At 42.8% G+C, this 10,004-nt stretch overlaps 2 protein-coding genes across 2 annotated transcripts in view; one reads left to right on the forward strand and one right to left on the reverse strand.

Annotated features, from left to right (window-relative positions):
• The window catches only part of ARSK (arylsulfatase family member K), a 32,116-nt gene extending 29,327 nt beyond the window's left edge, over positions 1–2,789 (reverse strand). The window contains exon 1 of the mRNA XM_004703479.2: positions 2,559–2,789. Coding sequence (XP_004703536.1) covers positions 2,559–2,696 — 138 coding nt within the window. The 5' untranslated portion in view covers positions 2,697–2,789. The remainder of the gene's footprint in view (positions 1–2,558) is intronic.
• Positions 2,790–2,931: 142 nt separating this feature from the next.
• TTC37 (tetratricopeptide repeat domain 37) overlaps positions 2,932–10,004 on the forward strand; it is an 85,447-nt gene continuing 78,374 nt past the window's right edge. The window contains exons 1-5 of the mRNA XM_045285195.1: positions 2,932–3,010; positions 6,319–6,409; positions 7,663–7,806; positions 8,551–8,642; positions 9,632–9,707. Coding sequence (XP_045141130.1) covers positions 6,320–6,409; positions 7,663–7,806; positions 8,551–8,642; positions 9,632–9,707 — 402 coding nt within the window. The 5' untranslated portion in view covers positions 2,932–3,010; position 6,319. The remainder of the gene's footprint in view (positions 3,011–6,318; positions 6,410–7,662; positions 7,807–8,550; positions 8,643–9,631; positions 9,708–10,004) is intronic.

Below are 10,004 nucleotides of genomic sequence, written 5' to 3' on the forward strand. Positions count from 1 at the left end.
TAAGATTTTTCAATGTAAGCCAGTGACAGTTTAGAAAATTCACCAAACTGATGTATGGGACATAAATCGACCCTTGGAAGGGATGAGATTTCTGGGCAGAGATGAAGTAGCTGAAGTAGATTGTGAGGGACACACAGGAGCATGGAGCTCAGTCTATCCTGGGCTTTAGTCCATCTATGGTACTGGGGTAAAAAGGGGATGAATTAAATTTTTTAGGGGAGAGAAGAATTTAGAGAGAGGAAACAAAGATGCCCCAAAGAGGAAGCCCTTATAGATCAGAAAACCCTATGGAATACGTTCTACTTTGCATATTCTACTATGGGGTTGCTAGGCGTCAGAATCAACTCAAGAGCAGGTAATAAGAATGCTTATTTAAATATAGCAAATACAGGGTGGCGCTAAAAAATATAGCAAATATAAAAGTATAGTAGTGCCCTCAGGATCTGAAATATTTGACATAAGTATATTAGTGCCCTCAGGATCTAAAATATTTAACATAAAAGAGATACATATGTACAACCGTAAGAATGAATAACCCTGTAATCTTAAATTAGGAGCCCTAGTGGTGCTGGCAGGTAAGTATTAGATTGCGAACTGCAAGGTCAATGGTTCAAATCCTCCAGCCGCTCAATGAGAGAACACTGAGGTGATCCACCCCCCAAGAATATGCTTCATTCTGGGAGCAGTCCATAACCAATGAGCACCCCGGTGTGAGTAGAAAAGCCTGGTTCTCTAACCCCAAAGGGGGATAACTCTGAAGCATTCGTAGAGCTTGAGAACTGTCCATATAGTCCACTCATTAAAGTTGTATCGAAAATCAACTCTCCAGCTATGTAATTCTGCTTCCTGTCAGTTCCTTTGACCTCACAAATGATCTTTAATTGGTATTATCAGTATGAGCTCACGCTTTATTATTACCAAAGATATATGGGGGAGCCTTGGTGGCATAGTGGATTATGCGTCAGGCTACCAACCACATCAGCAGTTGGAAACCACCAAGTGCTGGGTGGAGAGAGATGAGGCTTTCTGCTCCCGTAAAGAATTATAGCCTAGGAAACTCACAGGGTAGTTTACTCGGCCCTACCAGAAAAGAACAAAAAATCAAGTCATTGTGAATGAGGGGGAGTGCAGATTGGGGAACCCAAGACCCATCTGTAGGCAACTGGACATCCCCTTACAGAAGGGTCGCGGGGAGAAGATGAACAGTCAGGGTGCAGTGTACCAACAATGAAACACAGAACTTTCTTCTAGTTCCTAAATGCTTCCTCTTCCCCCCAACCCCCCCACTATCATGATCCCAATTCTACCTTACAAATCTGGCTAGACCAGAGGATGTACACTGGTACAGATAGGAACTGGAAACACAGGGAATCCAGGACAGACGAACCCCTCAGGACCAGTGGTGAGAGTGGCAATATCGAGAGGGTGGATGGAAGGTGAGGTAAAAAGGGGGAACCGATTACAAAGATCTACATATAATCTCCCCCTGGGGGACGGACAACAGAAAAGTGGGTGAAGTTGATCGTGACTCAAAGAAAGTTCAGGTCCAAACCCACGGATCGGTTCCTATTGAGAGCAATCTTACCAACTTCACTTTCAACTCAATTCACTGCCATGAGTAGATTCTTTTTCAAAGCGACCCTGTAAGACAGAGTGGAACTGCCCTGTGGGTTTCTGGGAATGCAAATCTTAACTGGAGTAGAAAGCTTTGTCTGAGAGGCTTGGGGTATCAAACTGCTGACCTGGTTGGTAGCAACCCAACGTGTAACCCGGCACACCACCAAGCTCCTGCGTAAAGTTCACTCAACCTTTCTCAATTCCGACTTATTGCTGCCCTGTGCCCTTGTGCGTTTCTGAGACTGCAACTCTGGAGTAGAGTCTCATCTTTCTTGCATGCGGCAGATGGTGGTTTCTAATGACGCACTACACCCAAGGCTCCTATAACGTTCACTTTCACTGCCATGGCGTCAATGCTGCCTCCTGCGACCCTTGGTGGGTTTCCGAAACGGTAACTGTTTTCGGGGGTAGAAAGCCCAGTCTTTCTCTCTCAGAGCTGCTGGTGGTTTCGAACTTCGGATCATGTGGATCGCAGTAGAACCCATAATCACGTCACCACCAGGGCTCCCAACATAAAGTTCCCTAGTAGTGGTAAAACAATTTAGTAGGCTGATGCCAGCATTAACCACCCCCACCCCCACGCACCCCAGGCGCTCTGGCCCTGTCATGAGTTTTGCGCTGGCCGGATACCGGCTAACAACCAGGTGGGCAGTTCAAATTTATCAGCCGCTCCTTGGGAGGAGAGATGAGGGTTTCTGCCCGCATAAAGATTTACAGCCTGGGAAAGCAACAGGGTCGCTATGAGCCAGAGCACTGGGTGACGGCGAGTTTTTAAAAAAGTTTTCTTTGTTTGAGAAGCTTTTGAATAAGCACGTGTATGAAATGTACGTGCATCAGGGTAAATACAACCTATCTTAAAATGTCGCCGATTTTGCTCCCCAAAGCCTGCGGGCCTAGGAAAAGCGGTGGGCCGGCCGCCCTTCCCGGTCTGGCCTACTTACGAAAGAGTCGCTCGCGACCAGCACCACGTTAGGCGCCTCGCGCTGGGCCCGACCCGCCAGCACCCTAGGCACAGCTGCTCCGGGGGCGGGCGAAGCAGTAGCAGAAGTTGCGACCACTGACAACCACAGGAACAGCATCACCGGCAGCGGGAACGCCCAGCACCTGTCCGCTGGCCCCGCCTCCTTCTTGAAATTCCCTCCAGAAGAACGGAGGTCTGGGACCGGAACGTTTTCCTACTGCCACTCTTCCCCGTAGAACTACAACTCCCATCAGGTGCAGAGGCTGGACATGCGCGGAAGAGGAAGCCCGGCCTCAACTCACCAGAGACCTTCTAATCAAGTACCGAGCTAACTAAAGCCCAGCCCTTTCCAGTCACGTGAGCCCCGTCTGGGGAGTGCGCACGCGCCCCGGCTCCCGATTTGGCGTTTGGAAGCGAGAGGCGTCCGTCCAGGTTAGCGCGGGTCTGTGTGGCTGTTGTAGAAGCTGGATCCAGTAGGCAATTGAAGTAAAACCTAGAGAGAGAAAGACTCTGTGGGCCGCTGGGCTCGTTTTGCGCCGTGGCAGCGTGACAGAGGGTTAGGCGAGACGACAGACTGGGCGATGGTGAGGTGGCAGCGCGTCTGTCACTCAGTTGGATGGGAGGCGCTTTGGGGAGCCTCAGACGGGATGGCTCCTGGTGCGATCTGGTATCTGGGACCCCCTTGAATACCCTCCTTCAAGGAATTCCAATGCACCTCTTCTTATTGCCTCGCTTTGCCTCTGCAGTACCGATTTATCGAGCTTCCGTGGGGAGAGGAGCGGGGCCTAGTGAGGAAGGAGCTTTGGCTTCTAGGCGGGGAGAAGCGTAGCAGATGCCCCTTACGTTCAAGTGCAAAGGAGCGAAACCAGTTCTGGTGGAAGGAAGAAATGTTGGGCACTGTGACGTGTTCCATTAACTGACGTAGGTTCAGAATTCCATTGTTTCCCTGTTGAAAAACCCCTCTTGACCGTTGAACACCTTTAGAGAAGTCTAGAAGAAGCAGATTTCTGACCCAGATCCATTCTTTAAAAAAGTTTCATTTTCATTGTTTCAGGTATATAATTGGCACACCGCGAGTCGTTTTAACCTTCTGACAGGAAACAGAGGCGTTCCATTACTTAGTAAACATGCATTCAACTGTTAATACAATACCTGGCAGCTTTTTGGTTAAGGTAATTGTATTAGGGCCAAATTTTACTTAATAGACACATCACACTTATATGTGCTGAGCATCATACTACGCATTTATTGATCATTTAGTTTGTAACAGTTACTGTTATTTACATGGACTGTTTTCAGTAATCTCAGCTTTAACCATGTGGCAGATAGGAATACAGAAGTGTGGAGAGAGTAACTGAGTTCAAGGTTACACAGGCATCCAGTCTGAGCAGGACGTATACTCAAGCCGTCTGCGCCTTAACTCATTATAAGTTAATTACAAAATGCCATGACAGTCCAATGAGCTTCATTCCTGTTAGTTGAAGTAGAATTTTAAATCAAGCAACATGGTTAAGCTCTCTGGGATGATTCAGAAATATAAAAAATTGTCACAGTCTACAAGGAGTTTACAGTAGGGATGCAAAAGTAACATACGACATGGAAAATCATACATGTAAGCTCCTTAACGAGTGGGATGCCTTGAGTTATGTTGTTGTTATGTGCCAACTCATAGTGACCCTGTGTACAAAATAGAACACTGCCTGGCACAGCACCATCCTCACAATGTTATGTTTGAGCCCATTGTTGCAGCCCCTGTGTCGATCTGTCTTGATGAGCGTCTTCCACTTTTTCCTTTTTCCTTTACCAAGCAAGATGCCCTTTTCCATGGACTGATCTCTCCTGATAACATGTCTAAAACACTTGAGATAAAAATCTCACTGTCCTTACTTTTGACTATACTTCAGCCAAGACAGACTTATTTGTGCCGTTGGCAGTCTGTGGTTCTATCATTATTCTTCTCCAGCACCATAATTAAATTGCATCCATTTTTCTGTCTTCCTGTTTTATTCAATATTTTACCCATAAAAACCAAAGAAATCAAACTCCCTGCCATTGAGTGGATGCCTCCTAATAGTGACCCTAAAGGACAGGTAGAACTGCCTCTGAGTTTCGGGGAGTGAAATGGTTGATGGGGGTCGACAGCTCTGATGTTCTCAGAAGCAGCTGTTGGTTTCCACTGCTGACCTTGTGGATCACCCCCAATGCGTCATCACTGCATTGTCACCAGGGTTCCAGATTTTACCCAGAAACTTCTGTTATTTGTGCAATTCGAAGCTTGCATTTTCCCCTCTGTTGTTTTAGCTTGAGTTAATGCTGTGTTTTTCCCTTTTGGTTTGCCAACTCTAGGTCTTTGCACAGTGCAGTGTGTTTTACTTTGTCTTCTAGCGATGTCTTGCTTTTGTTCAGCTCTTTTACGTCCTCATTTCTTCCATGTGCTTTAGCTAATCTAGAAGGGCATGTTTCAGAGGATCTTGTCGCATCTACTTTTGTTTCTTTACTGTCTTGTTAGTAACTTTCTGCTTTCTTCATGGCTGCTGTTTGGATGACATCCTACAAATCGTCTTTGGTGTTCAGTGTATCAAACCTGTTCTTGACATGGCCCCTGAAGTCAGGTGGGATATGCTAAAGGCTGTTTTTCTCCTTTTTTTTTTTTATGGGTTTGAGCAATTGGTGATCTGTTCCACAGTTGGGTCCTGGCCTTGGTTTGCCCAGTAATTCTGAGCTTCTCTATCATTTCTTCCCTCAGATGTAGTCATTTTGATCCCTGTGCACTGCAAATCATAAGGTCGCCATTTATGTTGTTGGAAAATGGCATTTGCAATGAAGAAGCATTGGCTTTGCCAAATTCTATCATGTGATTTCCAACTTCAGTTCTATCACCAGGGCTGTATTTTCCTACTACCGGCCTTCCTCTTTGTTTCCAAATTTCACATTCTAATCATCATCTTGGTTGCATATTCGATCCATTTGAGATTAAAGCAATTCTTGGAATTTTCAATTTCTTCATCACTGGCTTTAGCTGTTGGGGGGTAAATTTGAATCATAGACCAATATTAACTTCTTCCTTGTGGATGTAGAGATATTATCTTATGACATATAACACTACTTCAAAGTACATCTTGCATTGTTCTTAAGATTGTTGCTGGTGTTAGGTGTCATTGAGCCGGTTCTGACTCATAGCAACCCTATGTAAACAGAATTGAGACACTGTCTGGTCCTGCGCCATCCTCACAATTGTTCTTATGTTTGAGCCCATTGTTGTAGCCATTGTGTCAATGTGTCTTGTCGAGGGCCTTCCTCATTTTCCCTGTTCCCCCCTACATTACTAAGCATGAGGTCCTTCTCCAGGGACTGGTCTGTCCTGTCAACATGTTCAAAGTGTGCAAGATGAAGTCTCACTGTCCTTGCCTCTAAGAAGCACTCTGGTTGTACTTATTCCAAGACAAATCCTTTCAACAGTACTGTTAGCAGACCATGGTACTTTCAATACTGTTTTCCAGCGCCACAATTTAAATGCATTGATTCTTCTTCTTTCTTCCTTAATCAATGTCTAACTCGTATATGCATACGAGGCAATTGAAAATACCATAGCTTGGGTTAGGCACACCTTAGTCCTCAAAGTAATATCCTTGTTTTTCAGTACCCTAAAAGAGATCTTGTGGTACAGATTTACCTAACACCTAATTTTCTTAAGATTAGATAGGTATTATTATAGATTTAATCCAACTTTTTGTTGACAGAATGTCAAGCAAAGAAGTGAAGACAGCTCTTAAAAATGCTAGAGATGCAATCAGAAACAAAGAATACAAAGAAGCTTTGAAACATTGTAAGGTAAACTTTTTTTTACCACTCTTCAAGATTCAAGCATATTACCCATATCTAAGTTTTAACTATCTGTAATCTGTGAATCATTGACTATTTGAGAACAATAAAAGTGTAAGACCATTTAGTGGAACCATTGTAAGACCCTGGAGTAGTTGGGCTAATTAACTCCAATTATCAGGATAAGCTAATGCTGTCATTTAATTTTATCTTTCTCTGTATGGATAAAAGTCAAATTCTCAAAGCCTGAATATCTACAAAGTGCCTTGTGATAGATTGTATCATTCTTGAAGTTTTCATTCTTTAACGGGCTATTGCTACACTGAATCTATACTTTGTGGATTAGAGCTGTCAAGTTTTTAAGTCTCCTTTTCTCCTGGGAATACTCTAGTCCAAAAGAGGAACTTGATGCAGGACAGAGAGGGCAGTGGGAGGAGGGGAGGCCATGGGCAGGGGAGAGGTGGTGTTCTGGACTGTGAGTGAGGAGCTTTTGATCCTTCTTCATTAGCAGGAGGGGAGATAGGTGTACGGCCACACAGTGTCGGATAGCTGTGCAGATGTGGTGCTCAGCAGATGAGGGCGTCCCTCCTGGCGAGTTCTGTTTTCTTGGTGACAAGCTGAGCGTGCAGGGAGGCGTTGTATAGAAGTCTTGACACACGCGAATGTATGAAGTGGTTTGTATTCAGAGTGGGGAAACATAGTGGTATTGGGTTTCAGTGAGGATGGTGAGCAAGGTGAAGAGGAAGTAAGGATGTGTATGTGGGTGTGATGGCAGTGGTGATCTTAAGTCTGAGCTGCAGCTGAGGAAGCAAGGAGGGAAATGAGAAGTAGATGATGGATAGTGAAGCAAGGCTTAGTAATTAGAGTTATCCAAGGTTAAAGGATTACCATCTTGGAGTTATTAGAATAATTATATTTGGGGGACAGGCCTAAGGGGCAGAGTAGTAACATGGTGGAAATCTAGATTTTGGACGGCTGAGTAGTCTGGAGACTGGGACTCTGATTGGTCCCAGTATCCACTGGATCTTCAGTGTGGGGAAATCATCGGAATCACATAGGCAGTTTTAAAAATAATATCCCCGAATAATAGACCTCTTGTCATCACTGGTCTAGTTCAACAACTTCTTTCCCTACCAGCAAAGACCACACAGGTGTTTGGGCCCATATTTCCTGACTTCTCAACTAAACCTCTCTTTTTCTTGCAGTTGTTGTTTATTGCTCTTCAAAATTTACTGACCTGCTTTTTTAATTTCTTCAATCAGACAGTTTTGAAACAAGAGAAAAATAACTATAATGCCTGGGTTTTTATTGGTGTTGCTGCATCCGAGTTAGACCAGCCTGATCAGGCCCAGGGTGCCTATAAGAAAGCTGCTGAACTAGAGCCAGACCAATTATTAGCATGGCAGGTATGTAGAAAGAATTTTTTACATTATAGAAAATGATATTTTTTCCATTTATCAAAATTATGTTACACCTTGAAAATAAGCCTTTAAGCCTCTCTTTTCTCCTTATAAGAAAAAAAATAATTAATTTATTGGTCTAAAGCTGAAAGTTTATTTTTTAAAAAGGGGTATCAAGGATGCTATTTTTTAACTTGAGCTTCTAATCCAATGGATTATTTCCAAATATGAGGACTTGAGACAAGACTGTTTAAATCACCAACTTTATCACATGTAAACATAAACAATTATCCAGAATATTTTTCTTTATGCTTACCCGAGAGAAAAACAAATGTATATTGATACGTTTTCTAAAAATAAATTAATATAAAAAATTATTTATCTTTGAGTATAAGTTCTTTCTTATGTAGGAATCCTAATGTCATAGGAGTTAAGGTGATGAAATAACCATTAAAAAATTGTTCTATAGTTTGAAACATTGCAAACGTTTTCAGAAGTAAGGAGAACGGTACAAAGAACCCCCTGTGCCCATTGCTCAGCTTCAGCCAGATTCCCCCGGTCAATATGTGTATTTTTTTATTTGCACTACTACCTGTTCCTTTCACCCTGCCTATGTGGAGGCAAATCTCAGAAATCTATACATTGTAATCTTTTGTCATAAAGAAGCTTATATAGAGAGAAGTGCACATCAGCAAAAGCATGTGACGTGGAACTATCAGTACGACTAATCAGTACGACTTCCTCTTTCAGGGGTTAGCAAGCTTATATGAGAAATGTAATCACATAAATGCTAAGGACGACTTACCTGCTGTCTACCAAAAGCTTCTAGATCTATATGAAAGGTAACGAATGCATGGGCAACAGCCACTTTCTCTCGTAACTTGAATTAGGATAAACTGCTGAAGAAGTTGGGGCTGACTCAATCACATTGTGTGTAGTATAAACTCAACATTAAATGAGAATCAGATAAGTTTTTTTAACTGTTTTACAGAATTACCTTTTTGGTTATTTTTGCATTTATTTTAATTTACATAGAAATACTAAACATTGTTTTTGTGGTTTAGGGGAAAGTTTGCAGAGCAAGTTAGTTAATCACTCAGCAAGTTACACAAATTATTCCGCGAGGTTGGTTGCAGCCCCTACAGCAGCGGTTCTCAACCTGTGGGTCGCAACCCCTTTGGGAGTCAAAGGACCATTTCACAGGGGTCGCCTAATACATCCTGCATATCAGATATTTATATTACGATTCATCACAGTAGCAAAATTACAGTTATGAAGTAGTAACGAAAATAATTTTATGGTTGGCGGTCATCACAACAGGAGGAACTGTATTAAAGGGTTGCAGCATTAGGAAGGTTGGGAAACACTGCCCTACTGTGTGTCGGCACTCTCCCCGTTTCTACCTTGCAGAAGTCCCCGCTCTCCACTCAGTTTTCACACCCCTTCCCACCATCACAGCTTTCTTTGCTTTTGGGCGAGTACTGCCCTTTTTTCTCCTGGATCTGGTTGTTTTGACGAGCATGCCCCCACCCCCACCTCTGGGTGTTAGTGTCCACTCTTACAGAATCTCTTGATTGTCATTGGAATGAAATCAAAGAGAATTAATTTGGAATTTTTTTGATGAGAATTTCAGTCCATATCATGGAGATAATATTTCTTAAACCTTTCCTTGGAAGGCTCACTTTACGAAACTTTACTGTAGTCTGAAAGATGGCATGTTCCAATTTAAAATAGTACTTGATGATACTATTCAGATGTTTTAGTGCCTTAAGTCGTTGATTTTTTTAAAAGTGATTTTTTGTTTTGTGTTGTTTGCTTGTTTTCCTTCAAGTGTTGACAAACAGAAGTGGTGTGATGTCTGTAAGAAACTTGTGGATCTGTATCACCAAGAAAAGAAACACATCGAGGTTGGTTATGGATTAGCCGGGTGTTGGGCTTCTTTTAATGAAACCATTCTTACAAGAGAGCTCATTTAGTGTCATGGGCATGTTGAGGATTTACGTAGTACATACGTTTATTGAAGGATTTGAAGATTTACTACAAGTAATAGTTCTTTGAAAACCATCAGTTGGAATTCAAATGTAAGGTGTCATGACCTCCAAACCTCTTTGAAACTGGACAGGGTATAAAAATCAGTAAAAGTGTCTTCTTGGAACTTGGTGACCATTTGTGTTGTTGCCATAGCTGATGCTTTAAGTTACAGG

Source organism: Echinops telfairi, unplaced genomic scaffold (assembly GCF_000313985.2).
Source record: "Echinops telfairi isolate 266 unplaced genomic scaffold, ASM31398v2 ScPeMD7_7469;HRSCAF=8507_1, whole genome shotgun sequence".
In the NCBI taxonomy this organism is placed as follows: domain Eukaryota; kingdom Metazoa; phylum Chordata; class Mammalia; order Afrosoricida; family Tenrecidae; genus Echinops; species Echinops telfairi.